General features: G+C 35.7%; 3 protein-coding genes across 11 annotated transcripts; 1 reads left to right on the top strand and 2 right to left on the bottom strand.

Annotated features, from left to right (window-relative positions):
- Positions 1 to 10: 10 nt before the first annotated feature.
- LOC103340397 (SKP1-like protein 1A) lies at positions 11 to 1,589 on the bottom strand. Its single transcript, XM_089042785.1, has 2 exons — positions 1,110 to 1,589; positions 11 to 418 (listed from the first exon to the last, which is right to left on the bottom strand). The coding sequence occupies exons 1-2, from the start codon at positions 1,404 to 1,406 to the stop codon at positions 245 to 247; spliced, it is 471 nt and encodes a 156-aa protein (XP_088898911.1). The 5' UTR covers positions 1,407 to 1,589; the 3' UTR covers positions 11 to 244.
- Positions 1,590 to 5,243: 3,654 nt separating this feature from the next.
- MCA1 (PLAC8 family protein) lies at positions 5,244 to 10,559 on the bottom strand. Of its 8 annotated transcripts, XM_089042787.1 has the most exons (10): positions 10,130 to 10,506; positions 9,976 to 10,036; positions 9,678 to 9,758; positions 9,069 to 9,540; positions 7,908 to 8,308; positions 7,514 to 7,623; positions 7,148 to 7,219; positions 5,906 to 6,012; positions 5,670 to 5,766; positions 5,244 to 5,519 (listed from the first exon to the last, which is right to left on the bottom strand). In XM_089042787.1, the coding sequence occupies exons 4-10, from the start codon at positions 9,477 to 9,479 to the stop codon at positions 5,467 to 5,469; spliced, it is 1,251 nt and encodes a 416-aa protein (XP_088898913.1). In that variant the 5' UTR covers positions 9,480 to 9,540; positions 9,678 to 9,758; positions 9,976 to 10,036; positions 10,130 to 10,506; the 3' UTR covers positions 5,244 to 5,466. The 8 variants fall into 8 exon arrangements, 5 of the variants coding, with proteins under 5 accessions (XP_088898913.1, XP_088898912.1, XP_008242040.1 ...); XR_016122689.1 differs by having other exon boundaries at positions 5,863 to 6,012; positions 9,069 to 9,758; positions 10,130 to 10,555; XM_089042786.1 differs by having other exon boundaries at positions 9,069 to 9,758; positions 9,976 to 10,047; positions 10,130 to 10,559.
- Positions 10,560 to 18,182: 7,623 nt separating this feature from the next.
- Positions 18,183 to 21,048, top strand: FBS4 (F-box family protein). 2 transcript variants are annotated; one of them, XM_008243821.2, is made up of 6 exons: positions 18,183 to 18,408; positions 18,534 to 18,580; positions 18,698 to 19,166; positions 20,146 to 20,220; positions 20,317 to 20,426; positions 20,512 to 21,048. In XM_008243821.2, exons 3-6 carry the CDS (start codon positions 18,816 to 18,818, stop codon positions 20,771 to 20,773), a joined length of 798 nt encoding a protein of 265 aa, XP_008242043.1. In that variant the 5' UTR covers positions 18,183 to 18,408; positions 18,534 to 18,580; positions 18,698 to 18,815; the 3' UTR covers positions 20,774 to 21,048. The 2 variants fall into 2 exon arrangements, with proteins under 2 accessions (XP_008242043.1, XP_008242044.1); XM_008243822.3 differs by having other exon boundaries at positions 18,267 to 18,408; positions 18,534 to 18,602; positions 20,512 to 20,981.
- The last annotated feature ends 82 nt before the right edge of the window (positions 21,049 to 21,130 follow it).

The raw sequence follows: 21,130 nt of genomic DNA on the forward strand, positions 1-21,130 counted from the left end.
ACGACAGAAATCAACTTAATGGCAGCAAAAGATTTGATTCATAATAGTAAACTGACAGTAGGATTGACAGCAGAACGAAACGAACCACTATCAATACCAGAATCCAAGTTTTATCTACAATTTAAAAGGACTCACAACTTCCATAAAAAGTACTTAAAACCAGATAATGATAAGAAGTCAGTTGATTAACTAGAATACATGATAGGGTATGCCACTGTTTTAAGTTCCAACTAAAGAAACACATTCATTCAAATGCCCACTGGTTCTCGCGACGAACTTCCTCCTCCTCCTCCGGGGTGAAGTCGTTCTTGATATTGAAGGTCTTTCGGATCTCCTCCGGGGTCTTCCCCTTGATCATGTCGGCAACAGTCTGGCATGTCAGGTCCAGCAGGCTCTTGATGTTCAAGTAGTTTGCAGCCTGTGAACAGATATCGCAATATGTTAGAAAAATATTCAAGGTAAGCTTCAGCAATCAGCTATGTCAGACTTTCTAGCCACCCCCATTAACAATTAAAAAAATTACCAAATTACTGTAGTTTCAGAACATGCATATACATAACATTCATAATCCAATTAGCTGAACTAGAACAATAACATTACAAAGAAAACTAGTTAATTGTTACCACAATCTACATACTAGCACCTCAAGAGACAGTTCTCATATTAGTGAACTTTATCTCAACTTCTATAGAAACACAAAAAAATATTAGTAGAGAAGGCAACAAAATTTATGAAGCTATCGCATCTTTATCTCAACTTCAAAATATGCACAGTACATACTTGAAGAAGTTGCTGTACATGCACAAATTTTCATCATTAAGATATCGCATCAGTAAAGAATTCAAATTAACAAACACTCCCGAATCAAATCCCGAACAGAAAGCCAAATCAATTTAATCGCAGCATCACCAACCCAATCATCATGGAAAACATCTAATTGAGTAAAAACCTAATCTCTAAAGATAAAAACATATCCAAAATTCAAACAAGATTGAACCCAATCCCTAATTCGGAAACCCTAACCTAATCCACGCCCCAATTTCCGAAACCCTATACTCGAACAAAACAATCGCGACAAATAAGCAAATCAATATTAGTTTTTAACGTACCAGAATGAGATCGAATAGGGTTGCCTGGTCAACTTTGACAAAGTCCTGATCCCAAGCCTTGAGATCATCCTCGGAGATCTTCTCATCAGGCTTGGCAGCGTCGACGTGCTTCTTGCAGTACTCGATAACCTTGGCCAAGATCTTGCTCGTCACGTTGGGCAGAGGAATGCCGTTGTCGGCGCAATCGTCCTCGATCATATGCTTGATGGTCTGCGACTCGAGAGCCACCGCCTCTTCAACCTCGAACGATTCGCCATCAGAGCTCTTCAGGGTGATCTTCTTCGACGACGACGACATGATAGTTATGACGATGGATGGGTTTCGAAACAGCACCGGTTTTCTATATCCCTAGAAAGCTCGAAGGCGAGAGAGAGAGAGACCGCTTTATGTTTCTGGTTAGTGAGTGATTTTGCTTTCGCAATAACATAACAAATAGACGAAGAGTGAGATGGGCAAGAGATATGGGAAATTTATCAAAAATAGCCAAAATTTATCCCTCACTTTCAAAAATGTCAGTTTTTATAAAATCTTTCAAATATAGTTAAAAATTCACTTAAATAGACACAAATGCCCTTAAAAATTAAAACCCACATAAACTTAAAAAGAAAGATCATGCTAATGGAAAAAAAAAAAAAGGCCCGAGAATCAACATCTACAAAGAGATCCTATGCTATCAAGGTCTACAATTTCTCCAGCAGGGTCTGTACTTTACCTTGAACTATAGCTTTGCTGATAAAACAAGTTGTTCACCTTCCTTCTCAAGTGACGTTAAATGGTTAAGTATTGAATCTATGTGCAAAGACGTCGAGATAGGATAAATGAAAATATGTTATCAAAGTATTGAATCTATGTGCAAAGACTTTGTTATCAAAGACTTCGGGAACACACCAACTGTCTTTGTGAGAGCTGTCATTGCTGTGTTTATCGCAGCAACCTGAGAGGAAATATCCATAAATAGGACCAAGAAACTTAAAAACTTATATTAGAGACACTAGTATTCAATAATTATGTTTTGAATATTCAACTCATTCAAAAACTATTTCTTTCGCACATAAAGGTCATATAATCAAATTTGTACAAAGCATCGTCATTGCATGAAATGAGGAGTGTCTCTATGGGAGTTGATCAGGAACTTAATAACCATACAAATAGGCAACACGTTTATATAGCCTCAATACTCCCTAATTCAATTTACAATTATCTAGGCAGACCCAAATTGGAAATACTTTATTCATCCAAATCGAAAAAGAAATACAATTAATAAGTTCTTTATCTTCAAATCCAATCCAACAAACAAAATTAATATGTTGAATAAACTATTTCAAGTGGCCAACAGAAAACCATGGAATTAAAACAAAGATGGAAGGAGAGAAAGAAAGAAAAGCAAACCTGAGATTACAGATCGGTAAGTTGAATTAGAGAGTGTTGGAATTGCTTCAGACTAAAGGCTACAGATGTGGGTGCTCAGCAGTAGTTCAACCAAAGACTACAAACGTGCGTGCGAATCTAAATTTTGTGTGTAGTTTTGCTTTTTAGGTTTATGTTGGTTTTAATTTTTAAGGGTATTTGTGTCTATTTATATGAGTTTTTGGCTATATTTGAAAGATTTTATAAAAACTGACATTTTTGAAGTGGAGAGTAAATTTTGGCTTTTTTGATAAATTCTCAGAAATATGAGACACCTTCATTTATAGGCCCTTTTTGCTATTATTTTTTTTGGGAAACCCATTCCAATAGGAATTGGAGAGGGGTGCGTATCCAAATTGGAAAGGTATTACCAATTTCCCGCGGTCGGTCGCAACTATTGATTTAGTTTTGCAAGTCAATATTATTATTACAAAAAAATGAAAAAAAGAATAAATTGACCATAACTTTTTTTTTATTAAGACACTTTATTAATAAAGTAATAAATGTGTTTGTGAGTCCTTGTTTAGTTACGATTTTGGTTCTTATCTATTTATTTAGTCCTATTGTAATTAATATTTATTTCTTATTGTAATTTAGATTTATTTCCTAATTTATTTAGAGTTAACACATTTTGTATCAGAGCGAGTTGATTAATTGGGTCTTTACCCTTACCCCTTACCCAAAATGCGATGTTCACATGTTAGACTTGAATGTTTACCCTAACTCAATATTTGGTGTTCACGTGTTAGGCTTGAATGTTTGACTCCGATGTGGATTTGGTTTCACGTACGATGGTCCCACATGGTGAGGCATGTTGAAGAATATAAGTCGAGTTCCATTACTAATATCACCAAGATCTTTTGTGATAAAACTTCGTCATGCTATGTAGATGATTAAGTTGGTGAATATTAATATTGAAATTTAACAAAATATACAATGAATAGTAAAAAAAAACATCTATTTACAATCCAAACATGAATATTATGAACAAAAGTAAAATCTTAGTTAAAAAATTCACAATACAAGTACAACCACGAAATACAAAAGAACAAAAACTCAAAGTAAACTTTAACTAATCCGTTTGTCACACATTCATATCTAAGTATTCATCATGAACCAGATTTATTATCTTAATTTTAAGATTTATAGTTATAATTGTCAAAATTGGTAAAGGTATACTGTTTTTTTATATAAAATGTAGCGATATATTAAACCAAAAGATTTGGCACGCCTAATGCAAGTATGGCATGCCTAAAATGAGGAAAAGGTATTCTTATGGTGTAAAATTCAACTCAATTATTTTGATTTGTGCTATAAAATTACTTTTTGCGCATGATTGGACTTGGTAGCTTTCTGGCGGAAAAGCAATTAGGCCATCGACACCTATAACGCAATAGGTTATTATTCTTAATCCCTTCCTTTAGAACCTTCAAAACAAAAGTAGCGAGACAGAAATCCACAACTTCAAAAAAGTGCGTACCAAAAAGAAACTTCAGAAATGTGGATTGGGCCAAGCAAGAAGTTTATGGGTAAAATTACGGGTAAACCTTGAACTAAAGTTCTGTTGGTAAGAACGAGTCATTGATTTAGTTTCAGTTGTATTTCTCTTCTAAACGGTGGGTGAAATCGTAAATTTTCCCTTCAATTGTGGAAGAAATTCTAAATTCGAATCTCTTTGCCTAACGATAGTATAAAGAAAATGTGATACAATACAATTTTTATAGTAAGAGAAATTATGTGAATCCCATTTATTTTATTTTGTTTTTTTTAGTATAAGCAATAGTCTAAATTAAGGGCATGTCCATCCCAAAAGGCTAAAGCTAAGACAAAGGCAAGGCAAGGGCTGCTACTATTCACATGAATAGTGGCAGTCTTACCTTTTTTTGTTCCACCCTAAAAGGCTAGAGCAAGTGCAAGAAAAAAAAAGGAATATGCAACAAAATATAAACTTGTTATGTATTTATAGGGAAAGTGAATAAAATTGTATGTATTTATAGGGAAAACATCCATAATGTTTTGGTATTTTTTTTAATAAAAAAATTGAAAATTTTCCTTTTTTTTTTTTTTTTTTTTCTTTTTTTGCTCGTTGACATCACGTGACGTCACCGCTCAGTGAAGCCAGGCAAGATCTACCCTTGAGCTTGCCCGGGCTGCATCTTTTGCGCTGGAGGTCCATTTCGAGCTAGGGTTGCCTCTTGCCCTAGCAAAGGCCCTCGTTGGAGGTGCTCTAAGGAGAGGAGTTTCTCACACACACACTATTATGATGTCATAGAAATTTGAACATAAAACCACTAATCTACAAGTCAATGTCCTTTCCCACTATGCTAAACCCTTTTGTATTTATTTTATTTTGTTGGTAATTAGTAACAACCACTATTAAGTTTATATTTGATTGCCAGAATTGATAAGGATAATTGAATAAACAGAATTCCCAATTTATTTTCCAATGAAAATGAGATTGGTGGAGTTGCTCTCTCTAACACATGGCCGGGCCCTACTGACTGCAAAACAAAGACGCTGTGATCGTTTTCTATGTATCTGGTTGCAAATGCATGCATAATATTCAGGTAATACTTAAAGAGGAGATTTTGTGATAATTTTATGACCAACACCAAACCTCCTTTAAGCAACCCACAAATGTGGATCTATAAATCCTATTGGTTAAATGTGGAAAAAGCAAAGTCACAAAGCAAAAGAAAAGAAGGAAAAACAATCATATAAAACAAATTGGTAAAATCAAGCACTTCTATAGTATTTTTCGAAAAAGAAAAGCAAAAGTCTATGATACACAATGTGCTGAATAAAATTTAAATTTTAAAAAGCGCTAATTTACATATGGGAAAATTAGTGCGACATAAACTCCCCCAAAGTTTTCCTGTAACAATGGCAACTAGCCATTACCTCTACATATGGCGTTCAAAGTGGATGAATCTCAAAATTCCATTATCAGTTAGGTTTCCATGTACTGTGAGGGCGGCGGGCTTATTTTTGTCTTTTCAGCACCTGCAAGTTGGTTGTATATCAAACACTTTGCATATTTGGTTTAGAAGCAATGAAGGGGATGAGATTAGAGATCATAATATTGTGTTTTATACACAAGATACCGATTACGTTTGAGCAAAGATACAAAGGCTCAAGCATGGAAGCACTTACCATAAGGAATCCCGCGTAGTTCAACTTCTCGCCATTCTTGAACAAGGGCACAGCAGCAACACATAAAATGTGAAAGGAAGTCATCAATGAAGCCTCCCTGCCAAAAAGAGAAGAAAGAGCAGAGCATAGCAGAGGAGAATGATTAGAGTGGGTTCTTGTCATGTCATGATATGCAGTGGCGAAGATGAATTACAGTGGTATTGTAATTTCAGTGCGGAAACTGGGAAAGGAATTACTGAGATATTCAGCGTCTTGCGAAGTTTCCTTCGAATGCAGCATGTATAGCAACAGCAAGACAATACTAACGAATAAGCCATCAATTCATTACATGCTTCTGCTGAAGCTGATAATCATAGAAAAGAATTTCTGTATGAGTTTCCAACAGTATACGAAAGCCATGTGCAGAATGTCAATATCCCAACGGCCAAAAAGAAAATCAATATTGCAGTGTTGCAACTTTGTTTAACAGTAAGTGTGGAAATAATGTGAAACATAGAGCACAGCTAAATTAAAGAAAAAATAGTTAGTTTCTACATATGTACTCGACAAGCCATAAAATATTGTCTTCTCTAAATCAAATCATGGCACATTCAAAATTATGGCCCCGTCACAACTATAACGCCATCACAACTCAGTAGCACAAGAGAATCATGTAAACCTTAGATCCAAAGGATGGGTTTAGACATTCACTCGCATTAATGACAATACTCAGTATCAAAAGAAAAATGAGATTCCGTTAAAACTACTATGTAATATTTTGTATAGGGATTGTTCAAAAATCATCTGGTTTTCTGCATCCTATGCAAACTAATAGCACACCAATCAGGCATCACTACAATCCAGACTATACTACAAATTCAACATCAACGCACATTTGGCATTTATTCAGGGTCTAGATGTCATTTTAGCAGGGATTTATGACACCAAAGATCGCAATGGCATAGTAAAGACCAGATCACAATTTGATCACCCCATTTTCAACAAAGTAATGTCAGAGATTCTATGAAAAATGTACTGGTGGTACCAAAGGCTAAGGCCATCAGTTACTTAATTTAGCTTAAACTCTATAACGTGAAAGTACAAGACTTGAACAAAATGCAAAAGAAGCATTCAGATATAGCTTAGTTAAATAGGCTCCAAATCTTTCCAGTACGCAACCCCGTCATGGTTACCTTGATATAGATTGTAGGCACATTTTCTCCTTAATGTGTTGGCCAAGTTAGTAGTCTAAACGATATTTGACCTTTGGTTCTAAGAGGTTTTGGGTTCAAAGCATCTCATTCCCCATTCCCCGGATACTTTCTAACTCACTGCAATGCAGAATGGGGCTGGACACCTATGTTTTCTCTCTACCAGACCACATGCAAATTGGAGCTGCATGCGAGCAAGGGTGTTAGCTGGATATACATTGTTTACCCATTCCTAAGAGGTACATTAACAGTTTAACATGTAGTGCAGATAATCCAGATAAAACTTACACATATGCCTGTTGGTTGCCACAGAAGCAATTTTAGAAAACGTCCCACAAGGATAGAAGAATGTCTTTATACCTGCAAAGGAAAAGTCTGCAAAACTTTAGCATATACAGAACAGTTTTCCCTTTAAACATTTGATATGGGACAATTTGTCAATTTTAGTGCTTAGTGTCTAATGATGCTCTTGATTGACCACCCAACCCTGATAATATTCTAGAGCATTTATATGAAATTAATACTATACATATCCCCATAACTTAATTTGAGATGCACAGGGAACATAAGGGAAAAATTAAAATAATGCTAATGCAATAAAACTTGTTGATTATGCAGTAAGTCACCATTACACGAAAAGAATAAAGAACTTACACAGAGACGGTTCTGAGCAACATCCAAGTAGATCAGTATTCCATTCTTCATGGCGATGTGAGCCTCTAGTTGACAGCAAATCATGTCCAGAAGAAACTGAAGATGTGTTTCTGCACAGATAAATGCAAAATCATATTTTCAAAGACCCCAAAAGTTCAGTGATGTGAGTGCATAAACAGATAGGGAAATCTGAATCCCTTGCACAACATATATAGCTCCTCTCATCAGAAAATTCTGATTGGGGAGATCATTCAATGTTGAGAAGTGCCAAGACTGAAATTAGCAAATGTACATCACCAATTATTACATTCACCAAATGCAACAGTAATATTTTAACTGCACTATTTAGACTAAACATAAATGACAAATGTACTAAAAAAAACAGAAAACTAACCTTGACATTTTGCGAGATTCACTTTTCTGATAGCTTTCATTAGATGAAGGTTCTTTCTCACTATTGGCATCTGAATAATTCCGCTCTGTTTTCTTATTATTTTTTTCGGGGGAAGACTTTGAAGCGACAGTTTCTGTCACTTCTAGCAAACGCTGAATTACTTCGCATTGACTCACATCATAAATAGATTGGGACCGTTGTAGTTCAAGTTGAAGCTTTTCATTTTCCTTTTGGAGCGCCTCATTAAAACCCAAGTTTGGATAGGAGCAAGAAAGTGTTTTCTTCAGCACTACAGTGTCATTTTTTGAGGGGTCCGGTTTAAGGATCACATCCTGTACCTTTCTGTCCTCTTCATCCAATGTGTACTCACGTTGATCCTTTTCAATGTCTTCCAGTCTCTCCTGTAGTTCGAGAAGAACGAATGAACTTAAATCAGGTTAAACTGTTATAGAATAGCAGGTACAGCTCAAATTTAGCAATCTTAAGTAAATAATTTAGTCTAATTCTACATGTGGGGCATAATGTAGATAATAGATTGTGATCTGGAGACAATGAAAAGGTAAATGGAGAAGTACATGCAATTTAATGAAGAGATATAGTGCTAACTGTAATTCGTAATTACAAACAACAATGACAAATTCTTAGAATTTATTTCAAGCATGATTGGTGATCCAATATGTCAGAAGCTGCCAGTCGAGGTTCAGTGCCCAATCCATGTCAGTTTATACATCCTTGGAAAACAAAAGTCATAGCGAGTAAAATAAGCAATCTATGCCACATAACATCTAACGCTCTGACTAAAGCACTGACTAGACTAGACATCCCAGCTACTCAAAGTAAGCGATCTTTATCACTTCAACATTAGATAGCCTACCAAGTGAGTAAATTAGACATCCAACAATGAAGTAAAGCAAAATTCAGCAGTTCAAACTTCAACTAGCACCCAAAAGCACTTTTGATGAACAGTGGATAGCGCATAATCACCGTAAGAAGGAAAATCTAACTAAAAGGTCCAAATTCAATGAAGATCACAAATTCCTTGCAACCCAAACTCATGAATTTGTCCACAAAGCAAATGAGTAAAACAAAAACAATAATAAAAACAACAATAACATGAAAAACAAAACCATTGAACAAAGAATAAAAAAAAAATTTCAATACCCTGACTCGAGCATTGTCCACCAGAGTAATCAGAGGCACAAGCTTCAAGTATCTATCAATTTCATTCTGAGCCTTCCTGAACTGATACACAATGTTCCATCCCATTGCAAGCAAATACAGATAGCTCCGGTCTTGGCAGCTATTGACCAAAATGTATGACCTTCTCAGAGCTTCCTCGAGCTGCTCAAGGGGCTCGCGCGTCTCCGGGTACCTCTTAAGCTCCGAGATCTTGAGCTGCTCCAATAAGTTCCCGATCAGCTTCAGATGCAGCGCAAATTGCCTGCAATTTTTCTTGTGCATTCGCGCCGTGCTCGCCGCCTTCACAATCATTCCTATCAGCCTCACGGCGTCGAGGCCGGTCAACTGAGCCACATTTGCAATTTCTCCGAAGTGGTCCCACGACGACGCCATTTTTTCCTTTCAAAATGGACCAATCTCGACTTGTGTAAACTAACACCTCACAGGCTCACAGCTACAGATTGCATTTCACCATAATCACTTCGGTTTGACTTTAATCAACGAGATATGAACCAAATTTGAAATTCTAAAGCAAGCAATTACTGGGTTTTCAGTGAAAATTCTGAAACTTGAAATCTCAGTGAAAATTACTGGGTTTTCAGAAACGAAAACGCATTTCCATTGGAGATCTTCAGGTTTCGGAGCTTTAGAACAATTGAGAGTGCATTTCAACTGCATCCAAAAGACGCAAAATATCAGATAACGAAATCTCCATTTTTAACCTTTACGCTTCTTGACTTGCTTTTCAACGCAAACAAAATAAACAAAAGCGAAAAATAGGTATAAAATCAAAACAAAAAATAGATAGTTTGCTTTATCTCTTTGACACGAAGAAACAAACTCAAAAATACTGAGGAAAAAAAAAACAAATATATCGCCGTCAACTCACAGTTCTTCGCCGTCGTCTTGAAGAAGAAGCCGCTTGCCGAAAATAGAAAAAGAAAAAGCACCTGCAAAATCTCTAAAAGGTACAGAATCTGAGAATGCAAATATGAGAAAGAATAAAAAATGCAAATGAATATGAGGCCATGAGAGCGCTTCACCTTCTCTGCAACAGGTGCTGTAATTTTGAGCAACTTTTAGGGCTTGGCTCGGCTCTTTTTTTTCTTTTTTGCTGTATTTATTGCATGAAACTGAAAGAAACGTCAAAATTGAAGCATCGGATTTTGGGCATTGCAGGCATTGCTTTGCGGAACGAGTTTCTTCTTCTTCCTCCTCTTCCTCTTTCTCCTCAACCTCTGTGTGGATTTTGGAAATATCTGAGCAGAGACAAAGAGAGACTCTGATGAAAACTCCCACTCACTCACACTATATCAGTCTTTCTCTTTCTGTCTCTCCTCTCTCTCCTCATCCCAATTTTTTATCCTAAAAAATCTCTCTCACTTGCTTCGGTGTTGTTTGTCCGTGCATTGTTTGCACCAAAGCCAAAGTCTCTCTCTTTCTCTCTCTTTTTCTCTTTGCCCTTGAGCGCACACGCCACGCCAGACGAGCTGGGATTTAGTGGTGTTGATGCAAAGACACATTTACCCATACTTCGCTTTCGATTTTACCACGCTGTCCGGAGGGTAACGGCGCTGTTCGCCAGGTGGCGGGTACTTTTAGAGTAAAACTTGCGCCAATTTTTATTTTTTTTTTTTTTATTTTTTGGAATAGATTGTTTTCGGTAACCTATATCTATATCTCTATATATAAAGGTAAAATGTAGTTAAACATTCAAAATCTCTAATTAACCTATGTTAATAAATCAGACCAAAAACAAAAACCTCTAAATGCATTAAGTAAAGCCCATATACAGTCTACACTACAGGGTCTATTTGGAGTGAAAAATTCAAAATTAGTCATTTCTTATTTTCTAATTGGTTTTTATAAAATTTTAACATGCTAAAAGCAATTATAAAATAACAAGTGGCTAGTTTTGGTTTTTTTTTTCCAAATAAACTCTATATAAGCTTTTGTATAATATGTTATGTTAAAATGAGTTTTTAAATAAATATCTCTATATGATTTTTTAAAGCAACATTTAATATATAAAAGCAAAAGAAGAACAAGAAAACCTAATTCCAAGGGATGTAGTTACTATTTAGTGATTGACAAAAAAAAAAGGTTATAATTTATGGCCAGTTTGGCATTGTTGTGGTGTGAAAATGATAGCTATCAAATTTGTTGTAAGATAAAGCAGTTTGACGTTTAGTAAACTTTTTGTTAAAAGTGTTGTTGGTATTAATTCCCACATAATTAGAAAATGATTTCTTTATAATTATTAACCCTAATGTTTATTCGAAACTAATTTTTGCATAATCAGAAAATAAAAACACATCATTAGATGCTTTCTATTATAGTTTTATCTCACAATAATTTTTAACTATAACTGATTTTCTTATAGTTTACCAAATAAGTTAGGCTTTCCAAAATTTTTAAAAATTCACTTATCACTCCAAATAAACAATACGTACACTTAGTCAAACGAAAAATAGGTAAATAATTATTGTGAAAAAAATATATCGATGAAAACAAGGTGACAGCTGGGGAAGGCAGGGCATAATAATGAAGATCAACCGACAAGGTCATTGAGAAGGATAAAAGGCTAAAAGCGTCATTTAAAGGCTCAACAATAAACAAGAAGACCGCATATTCTAATAGCTCAACATCCACTCTCTGGCAACTGCCATGTGGACCCAATGTTGTACGACGGTAACAAACTCCACATGACCTTAATGCTACGTGTAAACTTTAGCTTTTCCTGCACAAACCCCCGTTGATAGCTCTCTGTGTGTCCCTCAAATCCACGTTAACTTCATCACCTCAACGCAATAATGTTTTCAAAAGCAAAAGAAAAATATGGGAAATGGTATTTGTACCCTTAAACTAATCCACGTTAACTCCACTCCACCCCGACTCATAATTTAGGGTTTTTTTTCCTATCATTGCGATATTGTAACTTATTTGATATTACTCTAATCTATTTATGGGAGGAGAGTTCGAATGTGAGTGCAAAAGGCACATATAGTACTTTGTTCAATTGATTTAACTCACATATATCGAATTAGAAAGTATTTAATTCATTAGAATTAATTTCTGAATAGTCATTCACATAGAATGTTCACTCTAATATCTCCAAACATAGAATGAGCATTCTCAACTTAGAGGTAAGGAATATTAATTTCATTCTTGCAATTTTGGTATAATTTAAAGATTTGTACTCTACTTTATGTACATGGTAATTGAACCTTGAACTTTGATCTAATTTATAACCAATAACCGAAGACCGGTAAATTGGGATTCGAGACTAACCGAAACATGACTCGAAAATTATACTACGAGCTAGCTCCAAGCCCAATACATAAGAGTATGAACTACGAGCATTAAATTCATCCTTAAATATTGAACTCTAACCACCTGGAATTTCATACTTAAAGTCTAAGATTTGATAATGAACCTGATCCTAAAACGGGACTCAAATGGTCAACTTTGATAATTGATTAAGATTATAAATCGTAGTTTTAGGAAACTATGAGACGTGTAATGTTCATCGTAATGTTAGGTATCGTTTACAATTTTTCTAACAAATGTTGATTTTTAATGATGCAAGGGTGGTAATTAAGAAACTTGTAGCTTAAGTGGTCAAGATATATATATATATATATATATACATACGGTGTGTTTGAAACCTCTCTCAATATTATTTGTATCAAAAAATGATGTGAGGCTAAAAATGATGTGGTAGGATAGTACTTTCCTACAATAAACTTGACACATCGACATAGTTAAGGGAGAATTATATACCCAATGGTGGAGCTAAAAATTTAGTGTTGGTCGTTAAAGTATTTGAATGAGTGTTTTATTTGCCCAAGCGTCTAGTCAAAAAAAAGATTGGTAGGAAGCGATTATCAGTTAGCCAAAAGCAAAAACAGAAACTATAGCTCCCACATTTAAAAGTTTTCATCGTCAATGTATAATTATATGGAGAAAGTTTCATTCGGTGGGTACTGATTGCCTGGCAATCCAATTAGACAAAATCGTGGGGACATAATGAAGGGGAATGTGGTGGGGACGACAAATAGGAAAAACCTTTGATCATGGGCTGACTGTTCTTGGACTTTGCTTCCTCGCTGCATTATGAATTTACAAATCATCAGAATTTTGTCCGATAAAACATATTATTTTGTGCTAATTGCGTCTTATCTGTTCTTCATCCGAACGCATATATATAATATTTAGCAGGCACCTTCGATTCTTTGGTTCACGGGTTGTTATCGATGCCTATGAACAACATGTGTATCCTAGAAGCGTGCGCCGGCAACTTTATAATTGGTTTGGGACTGTTTCTCTAATGACGTGTTTTGCTTAGAAACATGTCAAATTTTATGGATATGTTTTGAGACTGCTTATAAAAGGGCTAAAACCCATTGACTGTCACAAGCACTTTCAATGTTGCTTGTTTTTCCAAATTTTCCAACAAGAAGGAAAGTAACATTGGTCAGACAACCATTTTTCATGCATAAACTTATCAAACTGGGAAAACAATTAATTTCTCATTCTTAAGCCTCTTTTCTCATAAATCAAACGGGACTTCAAAATAAACAAATCCGTCTAACATAATTAAACTAGCTGAATTGAATATTTTAAACCTTGGAAGTTGAGTACCATTGTTAACCTTGGGAAGGCAATGACAAAACCACAGGCTTGCCTTACACATGTGTATAGTGTATTTTATTGATAGCGTGACGGTAAGCATGTGATATGGTGGGCTAAAATAAGGCAATATTAAAAAGGATAAAGACATGCCCACCACAAAGGCCTAGAGTGAGAAGTAGGTCACTTAAAACAGTAGCTAAGCAATTCATTCTCAATGGTTCGGGACAAAGTTTCCATTAAAATACAAGTTGGGGCTGCGCTGCCCACTATATTTAAAAAAATACCTGAAAATTATGTACTATAACATTAACATTGTATTTTTTAATATATAGGTGAACCTAAAATTAAATGTCTAGGTTTAAAAGAAGGTACAAAAGTTTGGCTGGCACAAATGTACAGGCTGTGTGTGACAACAACAATATCAGAATCATTATTATTATTTTTAAATTCTATACCTTTTGCCTTTTGGAGTATAAATTTCTGTGTAATGGTACAGAAAGTTTGAACCCTTTTAAGTGCTGTGAATGTGACCCAATTTTCTTTCTTTATTCTATCTTCTAATTTTGTGGAAGAAGGAGGTTGCAATTGGCACATACCTAGCTTCCATTGACCTACTACTCATTGTCCTTGTCAAGTGTTTGATCATATATATGCATATGACACATTACAAAACAAAAATCTGAATGCTGCTAATTGTGTTTTCTCTAAATTTCGGCCGGCCGAAAATAAAATAAGTAGTAATTAGCTACTTATAGATGATTTTAACTATACATAAATCGTGATACGGTTAATAACAACACGTTAACTTATCATGTGACACTTTTTTGTTATTGTATTGCTTTCCGATCAGTTCACACTACAATTGAACAAAAGGAAAATCAATTTGGCTTCCATATTCAAAGAGATTCACAAGAAAAAAAGCTTCGTAATCTCTTCTTTTTGGGTGTTTAAAACTCCAGCTTTACATATATAATACAATATAGATGGACGAATCTCTGTACTGTCCGTCTGTCTAATTGAATATTGGGGACAAGGGGGTAAAAGTCAAAAATAAAAATAATATAAAAAAAGGAATATGAAAAGAGGTGATTGTTGGTACTTGGTTGTCAACTTTTGCATTTACCCCATTTACCCGAGGATGTGACCCATTGGAAAATGAATGATTGAAGTAACATGGCCAAAATATTATGGCTTAATCAATTTCTGTTTAAGAAACCTAAGTGCTAAATTGGAAAATAAAATAAGAAAAGGTGAGCAACTACCTTTCCATTTATAATTTTGGTGTCTTATATTTTATGGCTGGCTGGTCAGAAACATTGACAATTACGTGCCCGAAAGGCAAGGAAGCCCAATGGCAAATTGACATCATTTGATAGAGCCCTTTGTTGGTGCGTACCTAAAAACGATAGTGTCAATGCCCCTACCCAATTTGTTGGTATTCATTCAAGCTATAAACCCACCTTCTCATAAGTGGTCCTTTCTCTGAGGCTAGAACACGCCTTTCATTTTTGTTGGTGCATTGTCCTACAAGCAATGTTATCCCAATTAATTTGTAATAGCTTTTAAGGAATCTCTTTCAATTTTTGTAATTTGTTTTTTCCTTTAACAAAAAGTCGAAGCCAATATTCCCCCTTAAATTATAGAAAGTGACAAATTTAAAACGATGAATCGCAACGAAAGAGACATTAAAAGTTCAAGATTACTACTACAAAAACTTGTTTAAACTTCATTGTGTTGAAGGAGGGAATCAAAAAATTGAAAGGGCGGTCTATATTTTGTTTCGATCTATTACATGTGAATGATTAACTAGCTTTCTCTTCATAGTTGAGTTGGTGAGGTGACGTCGGCCAATTTTTATTGAGGTGGAGTGAACTAATTTATACCAAATGGGTTAGCACGTAATAGAATGTAACACTTTTTATTTTATAGAGGAGGGGGGTTTTTTTACAAACCACAGTGCATGGGGATTCAAATATGAGACCGTTAGTCTGCAAGTCAAAGCCATTTTCAACTTAGTTAGACCCCATAGCCAGATTTAACATTAAGAATTTTAAGAATTGTAAGTTAAATATTAAGACTTATACTCTTAGTCATCAATTCGATGTGTTATGAGATTTAATATATAAATAGAATATTTCAGAAGTATTGCCGTGTTGATATAATTTTTAAATATTTGGGAAAAAGCAAAAATGGAAGAAACACATAATTGGAATATGGAAATAATTTTAAACAATTTGTATATATTTAAAGAGTATAGTCGCGCGTTCGAGACTAGTTGTCTTGATCATCAATGGAAATTTCAGCTTTCTCTCTCACTCACTCTCTCTCTCTAGATGTAATTTTAGAACAAAATTTTTGGGAATGAAAAATTCTACATAGAAAGTGCTTTTGGTTTTGGATCCATACATGAAGCAACAAGTCTAGTGAAAATACAAAAACTCTAGTGGACAAGAAATATGCAGACTTCAAGCAGCCCACCTGTGGAGGTTCGCAACGTGGGTTTAATCGTCAGCTCTGTTCATAATTTTATATTTTCTGACTCCAACATGTAGGGGAACTGGGGTTTTAATTGTGATTTTTCAAGAAAATTAAGAAGATATTTTTCTGTCTATAATTTGGTTTGGTGGTGGCAGTAAAGTACATTCTATAGTTTTTTGGGTTTATTGTTGGTGCAATTCAATGCTTTATATTATAAATTCTTAACATTCTTAATGGAGCAAGGGGCTTGTAGCTTGATTGGTTAAGAGTCCATGCACATGAGCTCTTAAGTTCGATTTCCTCCTCACTTGTTATCCCTATATATATATATATATATATATATTTAGAGAGAGAGAGAGAGCTTCCATTGAGTACTCTCAATAGAAGAAGACTGTATATATATAATCCTTAATCGAACATTTTCCTATTATTTTTATCAAATTTTTATCTAATCAATTTAGAATGATCTTCAACATAAGTTTTTTATATTATATTTTTGTAATCTTGTCGTACAATTCATTCCATCCTTCAAAGCTTTGCTTCCTAGAATCTTGTGATTGGTAGACCATATGCTCTTTATTGGCCTGCTCAGATTGATGCCGTGGTAGGAATTGAGGATAAAACGCATGCAAGGAAAATTTGGATCGGAGACCATCATGAGATCATTTTATGTGAAAATCATCATTGATAATCAATCATGGTGGCCAAAAGTTCCATCAATATTCAAATAACTGAGTTCTATAACATGGTTGGTTTTTCTATGCGTACAAATAAGTGCCGCAGCGTTGGTTGATGCAAGACTACATACCTACTCCAAACTCCAATCCAAACCAAACCTAATGAAAAGATAATTTATTCTTACTGCAAGAGGTTCGTCATATAAACGATTGTTTAAACTAAATAAGGACTCAAATTGGGTGAAGGAAAGATGGTGTGCTCATTGCCTTGACCACCTAACCTAACATACATTTGCAGGTTTCGCTGCCAGATGAGTGACGTGATGAGATTGTCATAAGATGTAAAAGTATACGTATGACTCAAAGAGGCTATAATGAGGGTTATAATGAGGAGGTCCTTAATAGCCATCCAATTCAGTGCAGAGTTATTATTGGACTATTGAATTGAACGCCCTCATTGTAACCCGTCAATATAGACCCTCATTATAGAACCTTCCCGTCTGACTACTTAGAATTTTTTCGAAAGGCCGAATTAAGTTATGACGCCCGTTTTGGAAGTTTTCGAATCATCATGCACTGGGCCATTTTTAACAAGGTTGTACCCCAAAAAGAAAGTTAGCTGGGCCCAGGAGTATTTTGAAGAATTCAAACATGCTAAACATAGCTGGGTCCAGCCCAAATAAGAAAACTTTGACCCTGAAAAATAAAATTAACTGTTCACCAGGTTACCATTTTACCATGGTTAGGCTATGGAAAATTTGAACTTGCATTGACTGCTATGCCCTCCAAGTTAAAACACAGAGAAGCGGCAGTCACGCGTGGTTAATGCTGCCATAAAGGGTCGATTATGTACATTCACCGAATTGAATCCATCATAAGATGGGCCTGATATGGGCCCACGTCCCCAGCTCTCACAAGAATCGAGGTTCCTAAAGCACCGCCTTTCACACAAACCAATATCCCCCAAAATACCCTCCATTAAGCTAGAAGTTAAACCAAAAAACGAGGGTAGATTAGTCATCGTAGAAATTATTTTCCTCTTTCCCTCTCAAACCTAATCACATTTTTTTATTTCCCTCCAAACATTATTTTCAAATTAAACAAAAACTCCACCCGATTAGGAAACAAGTCCAATATCCGTACCCATCACGCAATCTGCGCCGTCCGATGTGGCCCAGTGACCTAAGCACTAAAGACATCCACTGGCCCACTCCTCTCCGCAGTTAATCACCTCGCCATTCAGAGGCCGCCACGTGGTGGCCAGCTAGATTATTTATACAAATCACTTTCTATGGTTTTTGTTTTGTAGCCTCAGCAACTGTTTGCTGGAAAAACTTTGGCGGGCATTTGTATCAATTTCAAATCAAGAGTAAACCCTAGCGGCCCCATCTCTCTCTCTCTCTCTCTCCTTCTCTGTCCTTCTGTTTGCACTGCTACCTATTTTTATTTATTTTTATTTTTGGATTTTCTCTGGAATTTCTGTCACTACGATGCTCGTGCTTCTCTGCCTTTCGCTTTCGTTTTGATTGAAGGTTTGAATTTTTGTATAATTTTCTGTGCTTTCGTTCTTGTTTCGGGCAGCTAGTAGCTATCTGTTAGTTCCAAGCCTGGTAATCTAGGGTTTCTGATGAGTTTTCGGTTGTGGTTTTTGTTACAGAGGGGAAAATTGAACGAGGAATCGAGACGATCTCTGACCCTAAAAAGGTAAAGCTCGCCACATATTAATGTATAGTAACCAATTTCTTCGCTGCTTTTGTTTTTGAATTTTTTAGATTATATTTATATTAGGGCTATAGCTAAGATTGAAATTGTCTGTTTCAGGTTTAATAGCCGCGGTTGCTAGGTTTTCTGATTGAACAAAGTAATTGAAGATTTATTTTATTTGGGAAAATTGAGGAATTGTTCGAAATAATTTGGGGCTGAATAAAAAGAGGGGAAAATGGGAAAAGTGTCTCCAAAAGAAAGGAATTCGAAGAAGGCCAAACAGAAAAAGCGACGAGGCTCAGGTAACAAGTATCTGAAGCCGGGTGCTCTTGCTCAGCTTAAGCATAGCAAGACCTCTTCAGCTAAGTCGTGCACCGATCTTGGGAGGAAGCGGGTGGCTGTCTTGGAGACCAAGAAGGTTAAGGGCGATATGGTGCTTGAGGATAGGGCTATTGATAAAAGCCCTTTGATGTTGTCGCCTGTGAATTTGGTTAGACAGAATAGTTTGTTGAAAACTCCAAAGACCCCTCGAACTGAAGATTGCGTGTCGGAGTCCCGGCTTGAATCTCTCCCCATGGATTTGCTGGTATTGTTTATATTATTTACCCTGTCTTCACAGTTTTCGTTTTACTATATGCTGATTTAGCATCACTTGTGTATGTAAGAATGTTATGTATGCCGATGTAAATCTATTACTGGGATTTCTCTTTGTAAATATGATATTTTCTGAAAATCTGGCTGTCAGAGAGGATGGTTGTTTTGTGATTTATTTGTGTTTACTTGGATTTGCCAATTTCTTGTTTTGCCACTCTTCAATTTGTATATCTGATTGAGGCAAAACAATCAATAAGGGGAGACGATATAGGATAGTAGGTTGGAGCTTTTTCTTTTAGTACGTGGTTTCTCAATAGTTCTTTATAGTATGGTGTGATTGTTTTTTAGATGAGCTGAGATTTAGAGTGTTTGTGGTACTTTTTGCCTTTATGTTGGTATTGATTCTTTTTGCACACATAATTGGTTTGCTTTGGATACTGGTTAGTTATGCAAGGTTGCCTTGAACTGTCTAAAGATCCAATTCAAGGTTTTTGACGAGCGTTGTAAGAAGTCTAATAGAGATGTTAGGTCCTTTGATCTATGACTACGCTGTAAAGAACTAATTGCCTTCGTCTTTTGTTGCTTTTTAAGTAATAGATTTTACGTTTGTTTCCTTCGTTTGATGTATGTTTTCGAACCAAATCTGTGCAGTTTTTTCTGTGTCAACATAAAACTCGATGTTGGGGTTGATTTTTAATTCCCTCCTACAAACGTGGATTTGAATCTTTCCAATTTCACTGGGAACTTAACATTTTAACACTCTTATTAGAATCCGCCGTATCATATATCAAACCAATTACTGATGAGATATAGCCAAATAATCATGTGTGTAAGAATTAAAGATATTACTGTTTTGGGGTATAAAAGTGCTGTTAACACTATTAATTTAGATGTATATGTGTATGTATTTTACTTCATGTTGTTATCACATGCCTCTGCTTGTATTGATTCCTCTATTTTTGTAATTGAAGGTTAAAGTATTGTGTCACTTGCACCATGACCAACTGAAGGCAGTTTTTCATGTCTCTCAACGAGTTAGAAAAGCTGTAAGCTCTCTCTCTCTCTCTCTCTCATGTGTTTGCCTTTTGTTTTAGTTTAATCTGAATAGAAATGACCTTCCATGTTTATACTATTGGAAACAGGTTTTACTTGCAAGGCAGTTCTATTTTAATTATACAACTCCAGATCGCTCTAGACAGGAGATGTTAAATACAATGACACCCCACCCTACAGAGCACTGGCCTTTTTTAAGGTTGGGATACTAAACTGTGTTTTTATCACTGTTTACCCAGTCAGATAGGTTTCTTATTTTACCGAGTTTTGCATGATTTTTGCAGCAAGGGAGATGGGAAAGGCATATTCATTCGAAGCCCCCATACTCCAAAAGCACCAAGGCATGGCCCCCGACCACCATCTCGCCTCAAAGTCTCGGAAATGCGGCAGGTTGCAGCAGTTCTCTTCCAGGAGTCAAACTTCCCTTCAAGATGCATGGTCCCTTCTGTGTTACCAAAGCCCCTCTGCAAATCATTGGCTTCGAATCGAGTTTTGTTCTATGAGGACGAATTATGTCAGGCTGTTGCTCAGAATAAACTTCTTTAAGCTGGTTGCCTCATGTTTTCTACATGTATATAGTTCATCTCCCGTATCTATAAATTTCGTGGTCAGGTAGGAAGTAGCAGTTTTGTAGAGTTGCTTGGGGCAGTTTAGGAGATATGGAATGGAACCTCATATTTTGAATTAGGAGGTAAAAGAATTCAGATCACGGTTGTGGGATAGTTTTTAATTTTTAAAACTGGTTACTTGTATATTTCCTATATGTGTTTCGAAACAATGGCTGGTTGTTTTCTCAGCAATATCATTTCTATTTTCTACTATTTGACTATGCAAAATGCTTTGATAAATACTATTTTGTTTTATGAATTTCTGTATGATTTTCTTTGGATCCTCTCCATCCGC

This window comes from Prunus mume, linkage group LG8 (assembly GCF_029339155.1).
Source record: "Prunus mume cultivar Tortuosa linkage group LG8, ASM2933915v1, whole genome shotgun sequence".
Classification (NCBI taxonomy): Eukaryota; Viridiplantae; Streptophyta; class Magnoliopsida; order Rosales; family Rosaceae; genus Prunus; species Prunus mume.

Bases quoted from the DNA above. Each gene is read 5' to 3' on its own strand.
- FBS4 (XM_008243821.2), top strand. From the start codon at position 18,816: ATGGGAAAAGTGTCTCCAAAAGAAAGGAATTCGAAGAAGGCCAAACAG. The intron at 19,167-20,145 runs GTATTGTTTATA...TTGTAATTGAAG, and splicing joins CTCTCCCCATGGATTTGCTG to GTTAAAGTATTGTGTCACTT. The intron at 20,221-20,316 runs GTAAGCTCTCTC...TATTGGAAACAG, and splicing joins CTCAACGAGTTAGAAAAGCT to GTTTTACTTGCAAGGCAGTT.
- MCA1 (XM_089042786.1), bottom strand. From the start codon at position 9,479: ATGGCGTCGTCGTGGGACCACTTCGGAGAAATTGCAAATGTGGCTCAG. The intron at 8,309-9,068 runs GTATTGAAATTT...CTCGAACTACAG, and splicing joins TGGACAATGCTCGAGTCAGG to GAGAGACTGGAAGACATTGA. The intron at 7,624-7,907 runs GTTAGTTTTCTG...TTATCTGTGCAG, and splicing joins GAATCTCGCAAAATGTCAAG to AAACACATCTTCAGTTTCTT.
- LOC103340397 (XM_089042785.1), bottom strand. From the start codon at position 1,406: ATGTCGTCGTCGTCGAAGAAGATCACCCTGAAGAGCTCTGATGGCGAA. The intron at 419-1,109 runs GTACGTTAAAAA...ATCTGTTCACAG, and splicing joins CCCTATTCGATCTCATTCTG to GCTGCAAACTACTTGAACAT.